The sequence below is a fragment of the Pelobates fuscus genome, chromosome 13 (genome assembly GCF_036172605.1).
Source record: "Pelobates fuscus isolate aPelFus1 chromosome 13, aPelFus1.pri, whole genome shotgun sequence".
Classification (NCBI taxonomy): Eukaryota; Metazoa; Chordata; class Amphibia; order Anura; family Pelobatidae; genus Pelobates; species Pelobates fuscus.
Window position 1 is genome coordinate 104,892,231 of NC_086329.1, and position 27,805 is coordinate 104,920,035.

Consider the following 27,805-nt stretch of genomic DNA (forward strand, 5'->3'; position numbering starts at 1 on the left):
AAGTTGCACTGCATCATGGAAACATTTTTAGGTCACTAGTTCACGATGCCCAGCTGTTTTATAATTACGGTAAGCAGAATGTTATGTAAATATTAACACCTACCTCTTGGCTACAGGGCTTGTACTGCTTCTGCTCCCCCACGCAGTGGAACTCCTCACTTCCTGGGTTATACAGGTTATACTGGGAAACGTCAGAGTTTTGATGTAGGCCTGGCCTTGATTCCGGTTCTCTTTCACTATGCACGGCTGGATTACTTCCAAGTGCCAACCATGGATCTGTTTGCAGAGGTCTCAGGACCGGTGGATTATCTCTGAAAAGGCTTTGGAATATTCTGCTGCTGTCTGCACTTTGCCTGTAAGGACTTTGCCTTTGACTCCGGGATCTGGGTAGGTTTGGTGACTGGGGGAGAGGTTGGTGGCTGTGCTGAGCCTCTTCTCCCTGCATCATATCAGTCCTTGTGGCATCAGAAACCTTTGATGGTCTTGTTTCCCAATTATGCAATGGTTTAACGTGATCTTTAAGAACCAATCTCTGAAATCCTTGGTCAATGTTACGCTCAACTAGAGTTTTCTTATCACTATGGAAACTGCTGTCAGAGAATTTCACAGGTATGTCTACTCTTTGACCGACAAGTCTCTTCTGGGCTGGTTTCACAGTACTGAATGATTTGGACATCCTTCTTGCTTCTTCTTTCTTTTCCATGTGGGATTGGTCTTCAAAACTCATGTAACTTCTGGGTGTTGAAATGGTCTTCAACCTAGCCTTCCTCGCTACATGAGCATCTTCATGATTTGCAGACCCCCTAGACTTTTCCGAATGCTTAAAAGCTAAAGTGTGAGTTGAAGGTATCCTCTGGCCTTCAAGGCCAGAAAAGGACTCCTCAACTGGAATGGAAGTTCGAGTACTAGAAGCATTAATCTTTGTATTTTTTCTAAAAACATTATATGGCTGGTCATCATCGTCGGCTTCATGTGATGTTGGGGTTGGGTGACTACTTTTGTGACCATGATTCGATGAATCTCTCACGTGGATGGGAGAAAAAACATGGAATCTATGGTTTACGCCTGTCTTTTTAACATTTAGCCCTTGGTCCTGGCCTTCTGCAATAAATTCTACATTAATGTCCACGTGAGATTCGTGCTCTAATAAATCTCTATTAAACTGTCTGTGGTGAATTCCAGCAATATCTTTTATCATGGTGGAATTCCAAAGAGTTTGAGGCCAAGAAGGATGTTCAGTCAAAGAAGACTGCTTCTGCTTTTTGTGAGATGAGCGTTTTGATTTTGAGGGACTTGACAGCCATTCTAATGCCTGATCTGGAGACTCCACACTAGTAGCCTCCAAGTCTTCAGTCGATGAATCCAGAGTTGAGTGGAGATCCTTCCCTTTTTCTCTCTTAGGTGCAGCAGTTGCTCCTTCAACAAGTGGTTTATGATGTCTCTTAAAACGCTGAGGATCCTCTTTATCTCTGTGCAGGGGCAATGCAAAGGGTACTCTGCCGTAACCATATTTGCCTGGTTTGATTGAATTTCGAACACGAGATCGTCTGTAGGCAAAAAAAAAAAGGGGGGGGGGGGTTAAGGGGGACAAATGAAAATGTTTTTAAAGGCAAAAAGCTTTAACACAGACATAACTACAGTTTGAAGAATAAGTTAAACTATGCTTAAAATTAAACACTTGTTTTAACTCAGTGAAGAAAAAAAAATCCCTTCTTTTTCCATCAGCAAATCCTGGCACATACTGTACAACAACAAATGGAACAGATTCCTTGAAACAGCTGCCCATAGAAGGCATTAAAAAGCAAAACGGTAATTTAAACACTTAATTGGTTTAAACAGACTATCCTCGGAATAGTGAATGAGAAAAAGCTTGGTATCTAAATGCTTGATTATTTTGGCTATGTAGCTCAAATTGCATCTGCTGCCCCCAATTTAAAAAAGATAAAAAAAATAAAATTGGTCCCAAAAATCAAATATAAAATGTGCCAAATTGTACTGCCTGACAATATTGAAATTGGGCAATAAAAAAAAGTGTATTCCATTAAAGATATATAATGGTGTATTTTTATTCTTTTTTTATTCTTAGATCATTTTAAAACTTTTTTTTCTTTTTTTAGCTGCGGTGAAAGGTTATCATAGATTATTTAAATATAGCTTAAATGTTTTTTGTAAAATTCTAAAATAATGATAATATGGTATACGTATGCATTCAGACATGTAAAAACGTAGATTGGTACTAAAGGACCCTACAATTTGGCGATTGGCCACGGAAAACTTGTCAAGCAGTATGCACACTATGGAAAAATGAGTCGCAGACAAGCTGAATACAGAAACTATTTCCACATTTCTAGAACTGCATATTTCAATTGATCAAATGCCAACATCCCAGAATATTGCAGTATGCAATGATACCTTTTTTATTGGACTGACATATTTCAAAGACAAGCTTTTGAGAGTTTCCTCTCTTCCTCAGGTCTGAAGCAATACTAATACAGCTAATTCAATTGATTAATAAATACCATTTCCATCTGCCATGATATCTAAATAAAGTATCTTCATGGGTCAACAGATCGCACTCTCCGTTTCCTTTATCATGATGACTAACAAAACCAGGAAAGGAAGGGACTTTTCTGTGCAGTACACAGAACCCATGAAGTGGACAGACATGTGCAGACCTATCTCTTACGCGAGAGTGGTATGAGCTACACACCCGCTGCAAAATCTGGTGGCACATTTCCAGGAATGCAAAGAATACCATACAGATTAATTACAGAACAAAACATAAATTTATATATACAACCTCATACCACCATGGATGGAACGAAATACAGGTGTTTAATATACCATTACCTAATGAAACATATCATGGAATTTCACCAATTATCCCATTTTCCGTCAGTTCTCACTTGATATCAAAAATATACGAATTACTTCTAAACTTATAAAAAAGGACATTATCTATGCAATATGCTAATGGACAACAAAGTGGAAAATTAGGAGGTATACAATTGTTCGAGTCAAACACAGATGTAGTTAATAAAAACAGTTTGTTGATTTGGTTTTTAAATATAACATATCTTGAATAGGCTTATATTTATAAAACATTGGTACCTTGTTGAGAAGCGCGGTTCTTTTGTTGGAGATAGGACAGGTGAGGCTCGGCCAAGGTTTTGATCTTCGTAACTGTCAGGTTTGAGAAGTGGAATTGAATCTGGGAAGAAGGGCCACGACTGTGAAGGGTCATCATGCCTAGAATGGTTCTTCCGTGCAGATGTTAAAGGATCACGGTGGATATTTCTGTGATTAGGAATTGGTTCAGATACAAGCAATCCCTCCTGTAAATGGGGAGCATCATGCTCTGCTGGCTGCCATCCTGGTTCTGGTTGTCGTAATGCGGACCTTGCACGGTTGGATGTGCCTCTTTGATAGGTGGAATGGTCACGTCTTTGGTATGTTGGTTGTAACCCACTGGGAAAAGTCTCTTGGCGAGTGTGACGGTTGAAAGGATTATATCTAGAATAGGAAGGGTTTCTTGGTACAAATTGATCTGTATAAGGTGCTGCAATTTCTCCATCGTTATGGAGGGGGTATGAGGGCCTTGCTCCACCAAATGGGTAAGGATTAGGTCTTTCATTATGAAAAGGGGGCTGTGGTTGAGTTTGAATGATATGAGGACCTAGTTCTGCTCCTGGAACCCAAGGAACTTGCTGATAGGGAGCCAAACAGCTCCGGCTTCTTTCTAAAACTCCTAATCCACAAGTCTGTGAGCATGAGGACCATGGGCCCCAAGAACTCCATGTGCCTGTGATTTTATTCTCCACTGCTCCATCTTCCAAGGTCTGCCGAAGAGTCCTTTTATGTATCTACAAAATAAAGCAATAAATAATTCTATAGCAGCACATGGCAGGTGAGCGGGTTCATACATACATCCAGAAACATTGAATACAGAGAGCATATTTACATAGCCTGCTGTGCCAGGTAGATCACGATTTATTAAAAAGGGTTTATTCACTAAACTCCAAATTGCAGAATCTGAGAAAATTGACAATTGGAGGCTTAAAAAGCTGCTCAAGAAACATTCTTCAATTCATATAGGCAAAGCATGGCTGTTTATCCTGAATTTTGATATTCATATTTGAAAGCACTACAATTCAGAGTTTGGCGAACAGACCTTTTTAACGGAATTGTTGGGAACTGGCAAGGCAAAGGCAAGCAATGTTACATGTACCACAATTCAAAATGTGTTAAATAAGTTGTGTCAAGCGAACTCGCAAGAACAGCAGCCTGTCACACAGGTCTCTCCCTCCCAATGAGAGATAGCTATAGGCTTGCAGTCAGTGAGTTGAAGGATGGCAGCCTATATAGGAATAGCCGGTCAGGTGAAATAAGGCTGCTATTAGCTCATTCAGTTTAATGAATCACTGATTAATCAGTACTGAATGAGGAGCACAACCACTTCATTATACAGGTACAAGAGTAACAGGTATCACCAAATATCCAATCCGTAAATCTCAGTATCAATGTAATCATACATATACAGTCAATATGAAGATTATAACCTAATCAGAAAATAAAAAAAATAAGCATTCCTGGATATGCAGGCTAAATCCAGATACAAAAGAGAATGGATACCTATATATAAATGTTCACCAAATAATACATACCAGAACCAATAGAACCTAGCAGGGTGAAAAAGTCACAGATTAGCCCCCAACGTTTCGGCGTTTCCACCTTTATCAAGGGAGCATATTGTGAAGAGGCTAAGAACCCCTTTACATACCAACACATAATTAGTTTTATTGTGATGGAGCTCTGTATAACTCATAACTCATACATACTGCATATTACGGAGTTTTATCAATGTGGAGTTATGTTACGATAATAGTAATACAGAGATTGTGCACAGTATGCATGGATCTATACGGACACCACAAATAGATATTTAACACTCCTTAGCATAGGATTTACTCGGATGGCCAAGAGTTTAGTCTCATTCTAAGAAGAATAGATAAATAAGAGCGGGCAGGACAGACTCTTTCATGTTGCGTGTCCTATCTAGGCTGGGATCAGTCCTGCTATAAAGGGCTTGTACTTGACAAAGGTTTGTAGCGGAAGGCCAGGCGAAGCTGCCAGGACAGAAATAGTTCCACATTCCCCTCCTATAACAATGGCATGTGCTGTCATCGGATTTCTAACAAGGGCACATGGGGGATCCCAGAATCTAAACTCTTCATTGCTCTTTAACGTTCCTTATCGAGCTGGGCTGGAGAGACATACCACTGGGGGGAATCGTTTACAGCATTCAATACCTTCAGAGCTTTCCCAGTGATTTTACAAAACTCTATACCTTAATAGCAATAAATAATCTGACACGGTTTGCTTAGGATTACAACTTTACAGTCAAATCTGATCAAGATTGTATTATTAATTTATGGTTTCTAAAGGAATTGCCCCAACACAATGAGGTTTGTTCACAAAAACGGCCAAAATAGTGACCTGTAAATTATAAAATTTCGGCCAAAATATCAAAACGACGACCATAGAGGATAGGAGAAATTTTCGCAAACACGGCTATTTTGGCTCAATTATTCCCTTTATCAGATCTCGACTTTCCCTGATTCAGGAATCTAACGCTGTAAATTAGGTGCTTGCTAAGTGGAAGGTCTGACATTTAATCTCTGGCTGCTTACTACCCTCCACATTTAGGTCAAGACCTATATATCTAGATCTATATATCCTTATCAGTAAGATAAGTGAATAAAGCCACAAGTCTCGAATCCCTTCTCTTTCTCTGCATGATAATACAGCTATACAGGAATAAAACTCCCCTATAACTTTAAATCTAAGACTTTAGCCAATGCAATTTTGCAAAGCAGTAATTATTAACCTAGACGTTAATAAATTAAACATTTTTAGAAAAATAGAAGAGAAGTCCAGGCACTCTCAGGATACAAAAAGGCACATTTATTGAACCCACTGCAACGTTTCGACCTACACAGTCTTTGTCTGGACTTCTCTTCTATTTTTACTCATCAAATATTTGGTTCCTGGTACTGGTACTGGTCTGGTGCACCCAGATACATTTCAAATGGGTTTGAGTGCAGTTCCACATTCTTGCTATATTATAGTTCCCCTTTAAGGATCAGAGGAATATATTGAATATAAAGATATCACAGTCCTGAAAATCTGTTCATTTACCCCCAAAAGCTATCCATTAACCCAGAGACTCAGCCAATGGTAAACAGGAAACCATATTGGGGAGGTTACCTATATAGACATAGAATTTCTGGATGTCACTTTTAAAAGGGCTTTCAGAGGCCTGCAGAAACATAAAAGGGACACTGCAGACCCCTAATACACTTTAGCTGGCTGAAAAGCTTTGTGTGTGAATAGGGTTTCCTTTTTTATTTTGCAAAAAATGCAGATCTAAATAGAAATTGACACTTTAATAAATTAACCTTGTTACACCCCCAACCCCTTGGCTGTCAGTCAGTTATCCGATCCGGTTACTTCCTGGTTTGCTTAGCTCAGTGGAGATAAACCCAAGAGGCAGCAATTGCCCAGAGCACCTGCCTGCAAAGACTTCTCATTGAGCTGCATTGGGAAGTCTGTGATTGGACAGCCACAGAAAGAGTGGGTGAGATTTGGAGGTGGGAGGCTTGTAAAGGCTGCAAAAACAGCAGCATTTTTAGATATACCCACAATGAAAATGCATGTATGTTTTCACTGGGGTTATATCTACTATACTGTGATTTTTATTTATTTTGTATTTGGGGAGTCGAGTGTCCCTTTACAAGGCATCTGAAAAGCCTTGAGATATGTTAAGTTAGATCGACAGATATACTCGGGAATTGTTCTAATTATGTTCTTTTGCCAACACAGCTCAGCCTAGCTCCAATTTTTCCTAAAATACAGACTGTTTATACGGGACTCATTTGCTACTAATTTGTATGTCTCGTTCGTCCTTCTTAAAACCGTGATAAAAGTGTTGTATTGAAGGTTTGTTAACCTTCCTATGACCATTCTCAGGTGATAACGTATGGACTCTTGGTAAGAATCGGGTAGTAAACAACTGACACAAGACATCTTAGAAAGGTTTTCGATCCAACGTCAATGAGAAACAAATTCCAGACAGGACTCTTTTCACAGTTTAAAACGACATTTTACGACAAGGTCTTTTCATGAGATTTCACAACTCTATCTTAAGGCTGGCCAAAAATTCTACATCTGGGGCCAGCATGCAGAAGGAAACCATAGATCAGCCCACATTTAGCACAGATTCTAAGAATTCCCAGTAGTTGTGAAAATCAAATATACATTATTTAAAGGTCAGAAGTTTATCCATAAGTAAAATTAATCTACTTTATCTGGATTCCATTGTAGAATCTGAGGAAAGATTTTCTTAAGATATATTAAATGAATGCTGCTGGAATTACACGATTATGGCCTATGCTGAGGCACTAGATCAGTCTCCGGATATTTAAACTCACATTGAAATGTGATGGATCAAAATTTAGAGAACAAATCAACTAATACTTGGACAGGGAGTGTAACACTTTAAACACCTGTTTGTGTAACTGAGCAAAAGATTTATTTTTAATGGAGAAACGTCGAGAGAGCTAGGGAAGTCATGAGATCGATGAAGAAAAATAGACAAAAAATGTGCTCCTTGAAATGTCATAACAAAACATTTGCAAACAGACAAATATATTGTTTTTCACCAAAAGTCATGTGAATTAATAAAGAATATGTTGGTACTTTATAAATATAACAGCGTATAGGCTGTGCGAGAATCACAGGAAATATAGAGCTAAGCGATCTAAAGTCTAGTCAATCGTTCCTGGAATAAGATATAGCAAAATGTCCTGAAGAGGCACAGGAGACAGAATTGCAATGTCTTGGGGGTATGTACACACCGACCTTCCTCACTAATACACTCTGCATTCACACACACACACACACACACACACACACACATACACACTGACCCTTCTACACAAATATAGGCTTCATTCACACACAGACACACACACACACACACTGACTCTTCTTCACAAATACAGGTTTCATTCACACACAGACACACACACACACACACTGACCCTTCTACACAAATACAGGCTGCATTCACACACACACACACACACTGACCCTTCTACACAAATACAGGCTTGATTCACACACACATACACACACTGACCCTTCTACACGAATACATGCTTCATTCACACACACACACACACACACACACACTGACCCTTCTACACAAATGCAGGCTTCATACACACTGACCCTTCTTCACAAATACAGGCTGCATTCACACACACCCTTCTACACAAATGCAGGCTGCTTTCACACCCACACACACACACACACACCCTTCTACACAAATGCAGGCTGCTTTCACACACACTGACCCTTTTACACAAAAACACTTAGCATACATATATACACACTGACCCTTCTACACAAAAAACACTCTGCATTCTCACACACTGACCCCCCGCACCCCTCCCACACACACACACAAACACACACACAAATAGACAGCTGAATTCACACACTAAAACTGCATTTTCATCACTGCATTCACACTGATCCCAATGCCTTCTCTTCGTTAAAATATTTGTTGCTTCTATTAATTAAGCAGATGTGTTTGTAGAGTTTCTTAGCACCCAGATCATGGATGCACATATGTCACATTGGATTCTGAAGGATATGAGGAATAGTCTGGTCCAATATTTGTAGAGCAAATGACTGACTTTCCATGAATCTACACCTCCTCTATTACTCAGCCACTGAATGGCTTTTGAGACCAGGAGATGTGCATTATCTCATCCCTAGAGCCCCCAGTATGCAAAGTCTTTGCACAGCTTGACAGGTTAACTTTAGGATAGACCCACTGGGTACTTTGATGTAGAATTACAGAAATGAATCAGGGAGAATAATGTGAAACATGTCCCTCGTTGGGTCCATGAGCCTATAACATAAATCAATCCACTCAGCTAATGGTTATCAGACACAGGCACTACTGCCGTCACATTGCAACCACTTCTAAGGCTTAAAATACTCGTTTTTAAACACTTTAAAACCCGCGAAGTGCCTCAACAATTAATTCCATTACAAGCACTTTGAACAACCAGTTCAAACAATCTGAATGCCCTTTTGGTCAGATCTTACAGTATTTGAGTTTATTATCCCAGCAGGTAACCGTGCAGGCAAGGAGTTTGTTTCGGGTTATTCTGATTTCTATAAAGGACATGAAAAGATTTCTCATATCCTCAGTCACATGTAGTGATACGCTCTGCAACTCAACATTCGTAAACAGCCCCTATGGTTGCAAATCGTAATCACTTACAGTGAAGAAGCCCTTATAATGTTACAACAGACACGCAGTAAGCAGGATATCGAGGTATTAAATAACACACGTGTGGATTCCAAACATCGATACATAAATTATACGTGTACACAAAACTACATTGTGCTGGCACAGACGATTTATATACCGAGTTAGCTAAAATAACCTGAATATATAGACATTGCAGAGCGTCGTCACATACGTTAAGGTGTACATCAGGGGTGCCCAAATGGTAGACGCCCAGATGTTTTAAAGCTACAGATCCCATGATCCTTTGTCATTCTAAACCCATCATGGGAGTTTTAGTTTTACAACATCTGGAAATCAATCTTTTGGGCTCCCCTGGTGTACATCATTAAAATACATAAAAACACACACTTATCCAGTGGCGGATCCAGAACCTGATCTCAGGAGGGGCACTTGAAGATAATTCAAAGAAATAATCCAGGCACAATAACCACTACAGCTCAGTGTAGTAGTTATGGCGCCAGTAGTGCCAGGATCCCATCCCAGAGTAAGTAGTCAAACCGTTTAAGAACAGTTTGACAACTTACCTGGGGTCTGCTGGGATATTGGGCATAGGAGCAGTGGTATGTGTTAGGGGTGAAGTGTGTGTGAGTGGTGCAGTGAGAGTGCGTGAGGGTGGCAGTGTATGTCAGGGTTGCAGTGTGTGTATGTCAGGGTTGCAGTGTGTGTATGTCAGGGTTGCAGTGTGTGTATGTCAGGGTTGCAGTGTGTGTATGTCAGGGTTGCAGTGTGTATATGTCAGGGTTGCAGTGTGTATATGTCAGGGTTGCAGTGTGTATATGTCAGGGTTGCAGTGTGTGTGTGGGGCAGTGTGTGTGAGCGGTGCAGTGTGTATGTGAGGGTGGCAGTGTGTGTGTATGGGGGCCGTGTGTGTAGTGTGTGTATGGGGGCAGTGTGTGTAGTGTGTGTATGGGGGCAGTGTGTGTAGTGTGTGTATGGGGGCAGTGTTTGAGGGGCAGTGTGCGTAGTGTGTGTATGGGGGCAGTGTTTGAGGGGCAGTGTGCGTAGTGTGTGTATGGGGGCAGTGTTTGTGGGGCAGTGTGTGTAGTGTGTGTATGGGGCAGTGTTTCTGGGGCAGTGTGTGTATGGGGGATAAGGAGGGTAGGGAGGCTTTTTTTTTTTTAATTAAAATTAAGATATTCATGTCCCCCCTTCCCTTTTTACCTTTACTGGGAGGAGGGGGGGGGGGGGGCATTTCTTAGCCCTTGGTGGTCCGGTGGGGATTCCCTGGTGGTCCCAGTGGTGGTGAGATGAACTCTAGCCCAGCTACAGGGCTAGAGTTCACTCTCGCGAGATTTGGAGCGTTGCCGTGGTAACCGCAGCAACGCTCCAAATCTCGCGAGAGGAGGACCCGGAGGAGCTACAGGCTGAGCTCCCGGGTCCTCTCTCCCTCCCCGGCCGGCTGCCAGCACCGTGCCTGTGGACCAGAGAGGCAGAACTCTGATCTCCCCTCTGGTCCGCAGGCACATTGCAGGGCTGTCACTTGGGCAATGCCAGCCCTGCCATTAACCGGCAGGGGAGAATCTCGGGGGGAGGGGGACGTCGCCCCCCCCCCCCTCCCCCCCACCTGGATCCGCCACTGCACTTATCAGATATAGCTGCAAGAGTGTGTGAGGTGTCAAATCTTGTTTGTGCTGGCACAGTGTTTTTTTTTTTATAAGCTGTATGATCTTAGGGGTCTTTGGGAATTCATTACTTCCTGATCATGTACACATTAAAGGGACACTACAGTCCCCATAACAACTACAGCTTATAGCTTTTGTTCTTGTGAGTATAATCATTCCCTTCAGGCTTTTTTGCAGTAAACTGTTTTTTCAGAGAAATGCTTACATTACAGTCTAGGGATACCTACTAGCCACACCTTAAAATGGCTGCTAGAGGTGCTTCCTGAGGCAGTGCTGCACAGTGTTACTGACATTCAGTGTCTCCACCCTCTGCATGCAGACACTAAACTTTACTCAGAAAGATGCGTTGATTCAATATATATCTGAGGAGATGCTGATGGGGCAGGGCTGTGTTGGGCTTGTGCTGGCTCTGCCCCTGATCTGCCTCATTGACAAGCTCAGCCAATCCATTGCTTTCCTGTGGGAAGCACTGTGATTGGCTTTGATCAACACTTCTGATGTCAGCCAAGCAGGCAGATCAGGGCAGAGCCAGCAGCAGCAGAATGGAATAAAAGGTAATATTTTACGATATTTAGGGGGTAACTAGGACATACTAGGAAACAAGAGAAATCTCAATGTATCCATCCTGGTAAAATATTTTATAAATAAATAAATGGGTGGGAGGGAGGGGGCTAGATGGTGTTTTTAGCACTATAGTGCCAGGAATTCCTGTTTGTCTTCCTGACCCTATAATGTTCCTTTAATACTACATAAATACAGATCACTAGATGTTCTAAATCCCAATCTTGTACTTTGCATTGGATTGTTTTAGCACTTTATAAACACTAACAGGCAATATGCGAAATATAAACAAGGCTATATGCCACTACACTATGGAAACATTCACTCACTGATGTACAAGATCTTTTCTCCTAGATTATCCACAGATGGGATCAAAATCCCAATCAGTCCCAATTCACAAAACTCCCTAACAGTGAAAACAAAATGCTGAGCAAGTATGTTGCCCCATTGGAGGCAGGTTAATCAATGTCGTACTGGATAGCATGGGCCAAATAAATGGGTCCTGGCAAGGTATCTCGCATTAGGTGTGATATGGTTTAACCAGGCCCTGAGCTGACATAGAAATGTCATTGTAATGAGAAAGGAGAAAGCATGCCCAGAATGCAAAAGGTATTGATGGGGAGGTCAGCACACAGCAAGAAAATGACCTAATGCGGTCAGCTGTCCGGAGATTGTATACTGTGCTGAGCACACAGGGGCCAGATTAAATGCTCAGATCCGGAGCCCTCCATGAACCCAGCAGGAAGCGGGATGGGATGAACAGCAGTCATTATTCCCCAGCTCCATTCTCCTTGCATCAAGACCCAAACTTTCTCCATTGTCTAAACACAGAAAGCATTCAATTAAAGTGAAAGTACTTTCTCCTATATAGCCAAGAGGTCAATACAATCAGCTTCCCCTGTACAGATGGAAATTAGCTGATGGGGGAGAAAGGGTGCAACAATTTGAGGATTAAGAAGCCACAGTCTAAATGTCCAAATACAACAACACATGATTATGTAGGTTTGTATAGAACTGGGATATGTAAATGAAACACCAGAAGATGCTTAGTCAATGCAATGTTTCATATATTGTGGATCAGACAAATGCTTATGAGAAACACAACGAAGTTGATTATTTATATTGCAAGCTCTTGAACACGGTGCACAGGTTCCATCAGTATTAGCATATTACATGTATTTTTCTACATTTGATCTATCCCTGCTTTGGGTCTGTTCCATTAGACAGCCGGCATTCTATCCCTGCTTTGGGTCTGTTCCATTAGACTGCCGGTATTCTATCCCTGCTTTGGGTCTGTTCCATTGGACTGCCGGTATTCTATCCCTGCTTTGGGTCTGTTCCATTAGACTGCCGGCATTCTATCCCTGCTTTGGGTCTGTTCCATTGGACTGCCGGCATTCTATCCCTGCTTTGGGTCTGTTCCATTAGACTGCCGGCATTCTATCCCTGCTTTGGGTCGGTTCCATTGGACTGCCGGTATTCTATCCCTGCTTTGGGTCTGTTCCATTAGACTGCCGGCATTCTATCCCTGCTTTGGGTCTGTTCCATTGGACTGCCGGTATTCTATCCCTGCTTTGGGTCTGTTCCATTAGACTGCCTGCATTCTATCCCTGCTTTGGGTCTGTTCCATTAGACTGCCGGCATTCTATCCCTGCTTTGGGTCTGTTCCATTGGACTGCCGGTATTCTATCCCTGCTTTGGGTCTGTTCCATTAGACTGCCGGCATTCTATCCCTGCTTTGGGTCTGTTCCATTGGACTGCCGGCATTCTATCCCTGCTTTGTGTCTTTTCCATTGGACTGCCGGCATTCTATCCCTGCTTTGTGTCTTTTCCATTGGACTGCCGGTATTCTATCCCTGCTTTGTGTCTTTTCCATTGGACTGCCGGTATTCTATCCCTGCTTTGTGTCTTTTCCATTGGACTGCCTGTATTCTTGTATTTATGAAAAAAAGACAATAATAACATTGACCACAATAGCTAATCAGAAATTTTGCACAGGTAGACCAAGTATATCACAGCTCTTCCTGGATATTAAAAGATGCCTTTCGCTTATACCAACATTAGCTGCTATCCAGAAAACGTCACACAGTATAAAAAGATAGTGTATTAAGGGGAAAATGCATCTAGGGTTCAGGACGCACATATCTAAAAACAACCCCATTATTCAGATATTATATAAAATACTGAATTGCTGTCAAAGTGCTGCCACTGTGGAATAGCGAGGCTTAATGTGAAACATGCGAATCGCGGAGACAGGAAATGTATCTGTATCTTCTCATTCAGTCCTCACCTCTTATCTTATCTGGACTCTCAGAATATATTGCTCAGTGAATACCTGCTACCAGGATGACCATAGAAAAACACGGATTCATTTCAGATAGAGTGCTGTGTCTAGGAAAATGAGATCTATCTGGGGGATTTATTCTGTCACTTGTACCATAGCACCCCGTTACATCTAGACAATATGTAATTAATAAGGTATTAGGACCACCATTGCCTTCACTTTCACTGCAATACAAATGTAGGAAATCATCCTTTACTTATACAGCGGTTAGCACAACTCATTCTCAGAGTTGGGTTTTATTTAATTCATTCATCAGGCTGAACTTGATGCAACAATATGGTACACAGAGCGGGTAGTGATTGGGTGGCAGGCTCTGTTGTCAAGGTGGCAAACAGTGAATTGAGACATTTCCATCGTTCGTTACGTTAAGGCAGTTCAGGCTAATCTTGGTACTGCCACCATTTGATGCTCGTCCAGTTAAGAGACCACCAAGCATTATGGTAAATACAATTCACTAACCTCTACAATGCATGCAGGATACTCGTGTGGAACACTGATCTGTGGTTTGTGTATGTATGATTTCATCAAAACACAGGTAGCATAAATGAACAAAACTGACATTTATTAAGTCTCGTATAATGGAATTCTTCTATTATTTTTCTAAATGGTTCCATTTTACATCCCAGACAAGAGCGGACACTCACCTGGTCACTGCCCCTGCAGAGCTGAGCAGCCATTAGATTGAGGAACAGGAGCAGACAGCCAAAAAGGAACATTCTGGGGAAAGAAAAAAAAATAACCTTTATCGTTACAACAAACATGATTTCATGAGAAAAATCAATTAAGGTAGCTAGACTACAAATCACATCATCCTTTTCCCATTTAGAGCCTTGGTATTGCATAGCGATTAAGACAATTGGGGGGGGGACGTTCCGTCCGATTGCACCTAAACCTCTATAACTCTTGTGGATTTGCAATCTCCGCATGGAAAAGGTCAACATTAATGAAGCCCACTGATTTTTATGAGTTCCATTAGAAGGATATATCAGATATATCAGAATATCAGCACCTGTTCGGTAACTTAGTACATTACAATAAAATCAATGCATACAGAATGACAAAACTGAATGACGTAACTGGTCTGGGGAAAAAAAAAAACACACCAAGAAAAACAGAGGAACGAAGAATTTTAACCACAAATTACTCCCTGAGAGTTAAAAAGATACAAAGTGTCCCTAACCTTCTAAGGCTGCCTCTGCTTTTAAAATCATGTTAATAGCACACTCGGACGTCTGGCAAGATCCGCTAAACTTTCCATATTCCTAAAATAGATCAAATAATCAGCACTTCCAACTACAAGATAAAAAGAAGACTTCATTTGGAATAAACAGAGCTTAGTCACAAATTCTGATCTGCCCTGAGAGTGGAGTTGCCAGGTAGTTAATACAATGTGCTGCCTTGTCTGTCATAGGGTTCCTGATTTATGCTATCCACCACTGCTCGGAATTGGTTTTATTCTGCCGTTGAGTTCTAGGTTGTGCTTCAGGTTTTTATCCACTGTTTGGAATAAGTATTTATTTCCCCCCTGAGAACTTTAAGCCCTTTATTTCTCTAAAGAGGTTTTTCATTTATGGACCAGTCACATACTATGACAATAACATACTCATGTCCATGCAGACACCATGCCAACAAGACTGTAGCTCTATGAGGTTTTACTGGAGAAATACTGCGTTCAATGCCAGAAGTAGGATTTCTGAGGACTGGACTTGTTATGACAACACAGTCTGATATTGGTTCTTTACTGGCTAAAATTCCAAGCAATGCACCAATGTTTCTGCCCTCAGCTTCTGGTGATAGGAGCTGGAGTCTCATCAACTGACGTTCCAGCTCAATGTTATCCTGGTTGTCTAGCAGGTAGCTGGAAGTGGTCTCTCACCACGGTTTGGAATGGGAGATCGTCCTCAGATTTTATCCTGTCATTTTGTCCAATTCTTGTAGAACTACTTGGACAAAGATCTTATTCTGCTCCAAGATTCTTATAAAACCAATAAAATTGTTCATATTACACGAGGAGGATTAAATACAAAAATAGTGTCAAACAATTCTATTAAATTGTTTGGGAAAAGAAAAAAACAAAACAACGTATAAAGAATGGTCAAGATATACAGTAGAGAGGAACAAAACGTGCTACAATTTGTTACTAGACAGTGTGAGCTTGCCAAGAACAAATTTTCCAATTGAATAAAGATTTCATGGTATGATTACATGAGAATGATATCAGGTAAGTGGAAGAAAGATTCCTGCACAAAGCTTAAATAACCTGCTGGGTTACAAGAGGTCCACATTGCTCATGTTAGAGCAGAGTCCTCGGTAACCTCGCGTTCCTGTCAAAATAAATCCTAATTTGCTACTAAATCTCCTTTTTAAAATGGTAAAGCACTGCAGGATAAGTTGGAACTATACGAACTATAATAATAATGTATGGTGATCCTGAGTGACAGAGAGCACGTCTTATCGTGGATTACATTTAAAGGTCATACAGAAAGGAGTACATAATGTATAGTGGAGGTAAAAGCGGTCAATGCATACTAAACACACACACACACACAGATTTCTACAACCAGAACAGAACAAAATGGCTGGCAGTCAGGAAGCAGGTTCCGCAACCTAGGCACACGGAATATAGTCTTGATGCCTCAGACAATGAGTTATTCCCTAAAAACCAAATTTTAGCAAACTAAACTAGGCAAGCTGTGACTCAGCAATTTTCGAGAATATTTCCAAACCATCAATTTTGTGTCACCTTATGCCATTCGTATTTAATTTCCTACAAATTAAATGAATAACCCCAACAGGTCCATTGGGAAAAGCATTTTGTGTATTATTTGGTTCTATATTTCATGGCATCCGTTGTGCATTACACCGATTGCGTAGACATGGATTGCATAGTATTACAATGCAGAGTGACTGAGATAGAATAGATGTAGTGGCCGGGGAGAGCTTTGAACTCCCGACAGCCTGCCCCAACGGCTGCTATAGCATATATACCACGCCATTCGGTGCACTCAATGCAGCTTTTCAGGAGAGACTGGGTTTACTCAGATGTGTTAATGCATTTAAGCCATTCTGTAAATAGCCTTTTGAAAGGGTTTCTTTTTTTGCTTTAAACCAATCCGAAGTAAGAAGACTGTGGTTATAGAACGTGAGGATAAAGGGGCACAAAAAGAGAGAATGCACCGTGAGAGAATCCGCTTTTGAGTTTTTATCACATTTTATATTGGGGTGAGCCCACCACAAAGAATGCCAAGCAGAGCCCACTGGCAAACAACGTTTAAAGTATGGCCAATCTGACAGTAATCATACAGTCAGCATCCCAACACTTGTTCCCGCACTGGAGGAGATCGCCCTCCAAGTCTCCTCACATCGGAGATGGACCTACTTACTGTATCCCGATCAATGAATCAAAGAATCCAGTTGGCAAAATGAACATTTAAATTCAAACGGCAATTGGTGGACAACCCCTGCATGAAAGTAAAGACCAAATGAATATAGCAAAACCTGAATATAAAACACCAAGGTGGAGTAATAAGAAGAGTGTAGGTGGTGAAGTGGTAAATGGTGTAATCCCAGACATGTCAGAAGTCAAAATTAGGTTATATAGAAAAGACCCTGATTAGCATAGCTTTTTATTTGATAAATACAGAATGCAGAAAAAAAAATACTAGAACACAGGGACGGTAGATCAATATTGTTTTCCCTCAGGGGAAAAAAGGGAAGTCAAAGTCAGTCTGAAACTACAGAGGATTTATACGATTTCCACATAAACTGCGGAGGATTCTGTAAATATGATCAGTATTACCATTCTGAGACAGGGGTGTTACCAACGAGGTACACAGTGAAGGTGAAAGTTGTACAGGCTTCCTAAACACACAGTAAGGTAGGTGGATCTGTGTTAGTGACCATCTGTCAGAAGAAAGAAAAAGGTCACCAAACGAATGTCACTATACCGACTTGGCCAGTGAATTGGGTACACCATTCAATAAAAGATAGATTGGCCTAGACTTTGGTAATAGATATTTTACAACTTTTGGTGCTATAGAATAAGTGACTGGCTCAAACTGTAAACATATTTGAGATGTAAATGGCGAACATATTTTAAAATTGGCCTGCTAACCTTCAAAGCCTTAAACAATCAAGGCCCACAGTCAGTGGTGTATCCTGGTTTTGTGCTTCCCTAGGCAGGACAAAACTCAGGCATAAACTTTTTTTTTTTTTCCATCAGGCATTCAGTCCGCTCACCTGACCTCAGAAACTCCTAACTTTTATATCTATACGTTTGTATATTTGTAAAGTGCTTTGAGTCCCACAGGGAGAAAAGTGCTACAAAAACCACAAATTATGTTCTCTTCTTCAAAGGACGGGGTAAATCAGAAAGTTATTAAGGTAATATTTTTACATCTTGATTAAATAGAGGGAAAAATAAGGCATTCAATTGATCCTATAAGATAATCCGTCTGTGTTTGGACCAAAATAGTTTCAGTGAAATAGGAAGAGAGCTCGATCTGCTTTATTTTTTAGATGGAGGAAGCTTCTGTTTCATATTGATTATAATTCAATCAAAGCCTGAAACCCTTGGTTTCTTAAGAAAGGTAATTGTTACATGTTGGGACTCAACCGGATAGGCCAACTAAATGTTACCTATGGGTTTTGCAATTTTTGATTGAATTGATTTTATGTTATAATATACATTGCATACCAGACTGTCCTGCAAAGCCAGACTATATTATGCAAATTAAAATAGCCCCACGTCACAGACGTATCTATGGCACTTTGAAAGAAATAGCTGAGCAGCCATGGGCTTGTACATCATCTGTCAGCTGAAATGAGAGCATCAGAAGGTGATAGCTTTTTATAATTACCCCAGTATACATTTCCATAGTGTTAAATAAGGTGGGCGAGTGAGAAATGGACACTGTCTGTGGATGCACGTTGTGGCCCTGCCGCTTTCTTTTCATTCCCTCTCTAATGGATTTAACGTTTTATACAGAGATTTCTATAAAAAAAACCTAGAATAGTGTAAAGATATACAAATCTAATACCATTAGTTTAAAAATAATATCAGGGAGGGGCGGAGCCTAACCAGCGAGCTGGACGGTCGTGCTTTGCTTGAGCTCCTGCTACACGTACCCTAAATCTGAGCATTACCAGAGCTGCAAAGCCCCAAACCATCCGTGAACAGGCTCACGGCATTAGGCAACCCTGCTGGAACCAAAAGATGCCGCACTTGACACCCGGGTTGACCGGGCACCGCTACGGCGAGCTGAGGCCTACCACGGGAAGCGGAGAGGAAAGACGGCCGCTTTCCCTCCGATCACAACCAGCTACATGCGAAGGTGACACGCTCCCCCCCCCCCCCCCCCTATGGACCGGTGGGGGATATCCCGGTCCCCGCCGGACGGAGAACCCCTTGCCCTACGCCCCCGGACCAAGCCCGCGAATCCTATAAGCAAGGCAGGCTTTGGGGCCTCCAAGATGGCGGACAAGCGCGACCTAACACAACGAACTGAGCAACTATTACCTAATCTGGACACAGACAAAACCGAGAAAGACCCTATTGACCGGCTTTTTGATGAGTTCTGGGATAAGTTAACGGCACTCTTACAGCCAACTGAGCCATGCAACAAAGAACATCCGAGACGCACGGTACAGATAGAGGGGAGGCCTGGGAAACCCCCGCGATTCGCCTCGGCACCCTTACCTCCACCACCCCGAATCTGGGGCCACACCGCACCGAGAGCATCGGAGGTAAAACACCAAAGGGGGCATCCGCACCAGCAGGGGGTGGCAAGTCACAAAAGCCAGAAACCAGGTGTAGACACACACCGCATCACCCCAACGGGGAAAACCCCGGGTCGTACCAGAACCCAGCCCCGTAAGGCAAGGACGCCCACTTCTACACAGCTCCAAAGCAGGAAGATGCCAGCAGCATACCGCAGACACAGGCAGCCCCCAGGAGCACTGGACCCGAGCTCCCTCAGGAGGCACCGGACCTTGAACGCACTGACTCACAACGCAACATGGAGCAAGGGGGACAGCAAACCCGACCCACATCCACAGCCTCCGCAGGAATACACCCGGTTGCAGCCGTCGGCGCACGGGGGTCACACGACCACATCAAGCCGAGGCATTGGCTGATAGCACCACATCCCCCCGAGTGTGGTACACTGAACATACTCCGGGACTTGCACCACCCTAGAACTTGTCAGGTTACAGCCCAACTCCAACGCTAATTTTGAGTCTCGTTATTTTTTCTGTTGTTCACCTCTCCAAGAACTCTTGCCTAGCATGGTCATAGCTCAGCTTGTTGAGATTTTTATATAGCCTCACCTAGCCAATCTTTCATCCTTGTTACACACTCCACACCTAGCCTATATACTCCTGAAAGTCACACTGATGAGGAAGCCACTGGTCAGTGTACAACTGATGTGGGATTATTAAAAATCTTTATTGTACTTGTATTGAATTATTGTACTAACTCCATTTTAACTTTATACTGTGATGATCCTCCATTTTGTCCTCCTAACCTGACTTCTTCAATCCTCCATTTTGTCCTCCTAACCTGACTTCTTCAATCCTCCATTTTGTCCTCATGACTTAACTTGTTCATTTTAAAACTACCTTACGTGACTGAACTTCTCAACCCAATTAGTATAGTAGACAAAGACTGTGTTTCCTGCAAGGACAAGCACCAGGAGGTGCTGGCTACTCCTTAAACCTTGCTGGCTACTCCTTAGAACTTATAAGATAGTATAGTTTGAAGGCCACGAGAACACAGTAGTAATGAAATGTTCTATTCATAAGAGACCTTGCACCTGGACATGAAGCCTGATATCATTGACCGTGTAAAATGACGCTCAGGACCCCCTTATCCCCACCCGTGTCCAGAATAATCCCACCTCTGGTGGGTGGGCACGAGACTAACCTCTTAATTCTTTGAACCAATAGGTAAGACACTAACCCCGACACTTAACAATTAATCCAATTGATGATGTTTATTTGCTGATATTCTAATAATCAATGATGACGCAAAATGCCTCTTAAAAGGGCCTGCGCGCCCGCTTTTTCTTCACTTGCCAATAAACTTTCTCGAAGTTATTTTAACCTGAACCTTGTGTGTCAGACTTAATTACTTCAGCGTATATACGCAATTAAATTTTATTGATTTGGACAGGAACAGATAGACATTTAAACATTTTGGTTTACTTTCAAAAAGTACCATAACAACTTGGCGCCCAACGTGGGGCATCGGGCTATGTCCGGCCGGTGAGCCGTCCTAAGGAAGACAAGGGTGGACGGAGGAATCCGGGGGGAAGGAAAGGAGATTGATCACCTCCAGGTACACGGTAGAGACTTCTGCAGAGCCACCGGTATGTTCCGGCCCCTTTGATTGACCCGTCCACGTGTCTGTGACTGCTTCCCGGGAGGACATCAAAGACAGGTAATATCTTGCCCGGTGTCTCTTTACTCACTTATTTACCTGCATTTTAGTCTATCTGTTGCCTGGGTGTGTTTGAATTGTTTGCCTGTTTCCCCTTTTTGGGATAAAGGGGGGTGGACCTGCGGATGCGTTCCTGGGGGTCTTCTGTGTGACTGTATCTGTTTGTATTTTACCCCTTTTGGGATAAAGGGGGGTGGACCTGCGGATACGTTCCTGGGGGTCTTCTGTTGCCTGTTTTACTCCTTTTAGGAACCACGGTGCTGTGGTTGTAAGGAAAAAGGGGGGTTGACCCGCGGATGCGTTCCTGGGGGTCTTCTTTGCCTGTTTACCTCTTTTAGGAGCCTCGTGGCTGTGGCTGTAAGGAAAAAGAGGATTGTTGGAACTGTGGATTTTGTGTAGACTCATAATTTCCTGTGATCCTTCTTGTGTCACTTTGAGAGCCTAGCTAGCTTCTTGGTGCACGTGGTAACCCGCAGCTTCAAGTGTGGAGGCTAAGGGAATTCCAATTTTCTTTTGGTAACCACAACCCCGAGCGCTGGGGCTGGTGGAATTCCAGTTTTCTGTTTATTTGTGGTAGGGGACTTAGTCTTGTGGTAGGGGACTCTGTTTCCTGGGGGGATTCAAGTAGGCATTGCTTGTTTTCCGCATCACGGGGTAGTGAGACTTATAAAGTGGGTTTTATAGGGGCACTACGGGAGTGAGGATAGAGGTGGCCACATTCTTGTGGACTACTGTGTAGAGGGAGGCTGACGGAATTCGGACCGGTGTCAGTTGTTTTCCGTGGCCGCTGGTAGTGAGACTTATGAAAGTCGTTCTCCGAGCGGGGACACTACGAGGTTGAGGGAGGTGACTTTGGAGTAAGCACACGAGTAAAGGAAAGGGATTATTGTTGATTTCATTTGAACTGTGATGCATGCACTGTATTTCAATTGTATTGTTGTCTTGTTTGTCTAATTAGGAGTCTCATGAACTCCTGTGTCTGTCTCTAAGGATTTTCCTTGCCTTTCATCTTTTCGGTACTTCCTATATTATTATACTATCCACTCCCATTCCTCTTAAAAGAGAAGTGATTGGTCACACACTTCTCACCTCGCTCCAATCCGTGTCTACCACCCCGGGTAGGCGGATTCAGTGACTAGTCTACGTTTTGGGAAGACGCACCTGAGAAAGTCCCACGGTTCTCGGGTGGCAGTCGAGCATTGTAGACGTTCTTGTTCAGTTTTCCCTCTCTCTCTCTATATCTAGGACGCTGGTATAGGGGTAAAGGGATTATGGGGCAGGATTTAAGCAAGCCCAGTAAGGGCTGGTTAGCATGTGATTTGGTAGAAAACAGAGAGGGTGAGGAGATGGTTAAAGGTGTTGAAAAGATTGCAAAAGTATGTAAAATTACTGTACCAACGGGTGGAAGATTGCAACCAGAAAGTTGGCGCAAGTTACTGGCAGAAATGAAAGGCAAGCTTACAGATAATGGTTTATTAAAGACTGCTGAAGCATGGTACAGAGTAGCAAAGGCTATTCAACTAGAAGGTTGGGTTGAGGAAGAAATAAATCACAAAGGTGTGAAATTGTTTGTGTATCATAATAATTGTGTTACTGGGGTTTACCCTCAGCCAGCGCCCCAAAACGGCGCCCAGGGGATATCTATCCCCAAGGTTCAGTCAGCCGTAGGTGATAGCCAACTGACTATGTTCCCCACTCCCAATCCTCCTAACACCCATCCCTTCACCTCCCCTGTCTGCCCGGTCCTGAATTCTGATGGATCTTTCTTTTCCCCTTCCCCGTCTCTAACATTCCCATCATCCTCATCCATCCCTACACTACCTGCTATACCTCTCTCTAACATTTCATCTACCATTCCTTCCCTACACTCTCTCTCCGTTACTGATCCCCCTCCCCTCTTCATCCGCCCAGCTAACCACCTCTTCCACCCTCGCCCCGGCTCCTCCCTCTACACCCACCCCTACCAATCCCTCTCCGTCCCCTCCCATCTCCACCCCAGTCCAATACCCCACCTCCTTCCCCTCCCCAGCCTGGCCCTACCCCTTCCCGTATCCCATGGCCCTGCCCTATCCCGGATATCCACTACCCCTTCCCCAAGCCACTCCCCAGGTTCCGGTCATGCCCAGTCCGGCACAATCTGCTCCGGATGTGCCCACATCCAACATGGCCGCCACTTCTTCCCTTAACCCTAATACAGTACCTTTTCCGGCCACCAATATGGCGGCCCCCAGTACAGCCCTGATGCCGGTAATTCCCGGTGACTACCTATCCCCCGGTTATGACTCGCTAGCCACCCCCGCATCTGGGACCCCCGCTCATCCTCCGGTCCTGTCACCTTACTCGGGCCCTGCACGAAAGAAAGCTCAGATCATAGAATTAGATGAGAGAGAAGAGGATAGTTTATCCCAGGACTCATCGGAGGCTGCAGGAGCCGCTGCAGGAGCCTCAACTCATCGTTCTATCGATGATCCCTTTGGACACAAGGGTCGGGGAGAACGGACCCCTCCTAAATATGTTGCCTTTAACCCCACTCAAGCTAGCGCATTAATGAAATCGCTCCCTGACCCAGAAAAACAGCCTATGCCTTTTTACCGAGGGATAGTTCAAATTCAAAAGACCTATTCCGCCGCATGGCGTGATTTGCTGAGCATTTGTGCTATTAAAGCCGGGGATGCATACTGGCCGAGCATGGCCCGTCACCTCAGTACAGATCTGCTTTCCAGTGATGTTGATTACCCCTCCGGGGTAACCTTTTGCACCCAATTAAGAGAATGGGCTAAAGACAAACTTGCAGATCAGGCTGCTGGCCTTACTGATGTTATTCAAGATAAAGGAGAATCAGTGGAAAGGTTCCATGCAAGACTGTATCAAATGTTTACAGATTTAGGGTTTGATCTTACTGACAAAATTCATTCACAAATGCTGTCAGGTGCGTTTGTCCAAGGCGTTAAAGACTCTATACGCAAGGGAATCATTGCTGCACGCCCTGAATATAAGGTTGTTCCCCTGGATACCCTGCTTTTAGTTGCTAGAGGTTTGGAATCTGTTCAGACCCCAAGAAGACCCACTTCAGCTCCTCTCATGGTATCCCGCTCCACTCCAGTCCCAAGAGGTACCAGACCGGAGGAGGGGGGACATTGCTTTAATTGTGGAGCAAAAGGGCACTTTAGAAGTGACTGTCCAGAGCCAAAGAGGGAGCAGAGGGAATCCAGAAAACCACCCAAGCCTGCCCCAGCTCCCAAAGCCACCAAACAGGTTCCAATAGTTGAGGAACCCGATGACTAGGAGATTGGCAAGCCTGTGTCCGTAACCCCTGTCATGGCAGTGTCTACAGGGGATAAGGGGGGGCCACTTGCCACAGTGACTTTACCCATTGAAGGCCACCCTACCACATTCCTTGTTGACACAGGTGCAGCCCGTAGTGTTCTGCGAGAACAAGACCTGCCAGACCCATCTTTTCTGTCAAAATATCGATGTCTCTTGTGTTGGAGTGGATGGCCAGCCGAGACATAGCCCTCTAACAACTCCACTACGAGTTGGTTCTAGCCTGCTCGCTCGCTTTGTAGTATCCTCCACATGCCCAATTAACCTGTTAGGTGCTGATGTTCTCTCACGCCTGCAAGCATCCATCACCTTTACCCCGGATGGGCAGGTAGAAATGTTTACACCTCTATCTGTATCAGACACTTCAGCCCTGTGCTCCTTGCCTCTGATGCTGCATTTAGAAAAGCCCTGTGAGGAAGCAGCAGAATTAAGGTCTAATTTCCCAGAGGAATTAAAAACACAGGTGCCTGCCAAGTTATGGTCCTCAGGCCCAGAGGACATAGGTCACCTAAATGTTCCCCCTGTGGTGGTAAAGCTCATTCCAGGAGCTAAGTTACCAAGAAAACCACAATATCCCTTAAAACCAGCACAGTCTGCTGCCATTTCTATCCACATCAAGGCACTCTTAGAGAAGGGTGCCCTGGTAAAATGTAAATCTGAATGCAACACCCCGTTATTCCCTGTGAAAAAGAAAACTCCAAAGGGTGAGCCAGAGAAGTACAGGATGGTTCAGGATCTCCGTGCTGTCAATGAAGCTACCGTCCTGGACACCCCTCTTGTACCAAATCCCCATACTCTGCTCTCTGGAGTCCCACCGTCTGCTAAATTCTTCACAGTCATTGACCTGGCCAATGCCTTTTTCAGTGTCCCACTGGACCCATCCTGTCAATACCTGTTTGCTTTCACTCATGAGATGCAACAGTATACCTGGACTGTCATGCCCCAAGGAGCACAAAATTCTCCAAGTCAATTTGCAAAGGCCATGGGTACCATCCTTGACCCATGGCAAGCTGAGCACCCAGAAGTTGTCTTGCTTCAGTATGTGGATGATCTACTGCTCTGTGGAGATGATATACCCACTACTGAAAGGTGTTCAATTAGTCTTCTCTCCTATTTGGCAGAACAGGGATGCAAAGCTTCGCTCACCAAGCTGCAATTCTGCCAATCTTCAGTGATTTTCCTTGGACATTGCCTATCTCAAGGTACCAGACATCTTACCCGGGACCGGGTAAGAGCTGTTCTAGACATTCCACCTCCAAGGACTTCAAAGTCTCTTCATGCCTTCCTAGGCCTCATTTCCTACTGCAGAGCATGGATCCCAGAAGCCTCTCTGCTTATGCAACCTCTTTATGATGCCCTTAAGTCTGACCCATTCTGTCTGACCAGTGAAGCTCTGGACAATTTCAATGCTCTAAAACGTGCCATTGCTTCTGCCCCTGCCTTGGGCCTACCTGACTACTCCAAACCTTTCAAATTATTTGTCTCTGAAAGACAAGGCCATGCAACAGGAGTTCTCACCCAATCTAATGACTTAAGAGGCCGCCAGAGGCCTATTGGATATTTCTCATGTCAACTGGACATTGTGGCCAGAGGGACTCCCTCCTGTCTCAGGGCTGTTTTTGCTGCAAGAGAACTCATAGAAAGAACCTCAGACCTGGTCCTTGGCCACCCTCTGGTTGTTTTGGCCCCTCATGACATTTCTGCTATCATCAACCAAGTCCAGCTCAAGCACGTGTCTCCAGCCAGACACCTGCGCCTACAGTGTCATCTTCTTTTGCCTGACAACATTTCCATCCAAAGATGTCAAGTGCTTAATCCATCCACTCTTCTTCCACTCCCTGAGGGGGGTATCTATTATGGATTTATCACGGATGAAACCTACATTTACCTGCTCTGTGGATGTATCAAGAAAGTCATGCATCCACATTTGTCATTTTATGAAGATGAGACACCTCTTTGTGAAGGCCCGGATTACGCCTTCTGTACCATGTGGTACAAGCCGAACATTACTCCTGAACCTTGCTATGAAGATGAGCTTTACCACTGGACCGATGTAAAGCTCACTGCACAAGACTTCTATTGTGACTCTGAAGGCAATAGCATGGTCTTGGTCCAGCTACCTCAACAACTTAACTACCTTTACCGTCATTGGGATACCGCTATCCCACATATTCCTGTTACCAAGTTGAAGACAAGGTCATGGAATGATCTTGGGCCCATGGCAAAACTATGGGCCACCATGAATGAAGAACAGCTACAGGAAAATGGTATTGCCAAATACCCAACAACTGACCTTCTAGAAGCATGGCCACGCCATTTCCTGGAAAAGGAATTTCAAGATCTGGTCATAAAGAATGATTATGACCCAGAAACACCTCATGACTGTTTCGAACAGATGAAAATGGAAACAGTGGACTTACCAACTGTGCATGAGAATCCATTACCAGATCCGGATTTTACCCTGTTTGTGGACGGCTCAAGATATGCTGATGAAGAAGGAAAATATCGTACAGGATATGCCGTAACCACAACAAATGAAGTTATCAAATCATCATCCTTACCGCCAACAATGTCTGCGCAAGAAGCTGAATTACAGGCTCTGACTTCAGCATGCAAAATTTCCGAAGGAAAACGTGCCAACATCTATACAGATTCAAGATATGCTCTGGGAGTGGCACATGACTTCGGCCTAATTTGGAAGACAAGAGGATTTCTTACCACCGCCGGTACACCAGTCAAGCATAGTACTGCAATTAAGGAGCTAATGGATGCCCTCCTACTCCCTAAAGAGGTGGCCGTTTTGAAAGTCAAGGCCCATGGGAAATTGGATACAGATGAAGCAAAGGGCAACCATTTAGCTGATCAGGCTGCTAAGCTAGCGGCCAGGGATCTGCAGGAAGTGGACGAAGAAGTGTCCGGACAAGAAGAAGAAGAAGTTCCTATTTTTGCTCTGCAAACTCTTCCTACTGATTTACGAATTTTGCGAGAACAGCAAGCTGCAGTCACTCCTGAAGAAATCCAGAAATGGAAAAAGAAAGGAGCTGTCCAGAAGGACGGAATATATTACAACAACTTCAAATTTTGTCTTCCCAGAAATTTGTATCCAGCAGTTGTCCAATGGGCACATG

General features: G+C 43.4%; 1 protein-coding gene across 3 annotated transcripts in view; it reads right to left on the reverse strand.

Annotated features, from left to right (window-relative positions):
- The window catches only part of ADAMTSL4 (ADAMTS like 4), a 131,424-nt gene that overhangs the window by 71,472 nt on the left and 32,147 nt on the right, over positions 1 to 27,805 (reverse strand). For all 3 annotated transcript variants that reach the window (XM_063439934.1, XM_063439933.1, XM_063439935.1), the window contains 3 exons: positions 14,560 to 14,632; positions 3,112 to 3,863; positions 104 to 1,547 (listed from right to left, as the gene is read on the reverse strand). In XM_063439934.1, coding sequence (XP_063296004.1) covers positions 104 to 1,547; positions 3,112 to 3,863; positions 14,560 to 14,631 — 2,268 coding nt within the window. In that variant the 5' untranslated portion in view covers position 14,632. The remainder of the gene's footprint in view (positions 1 to 103; positions 1,548 to 3,111; positions 3,864 to 14,559; positions 14,633 to 27,805) is intronic.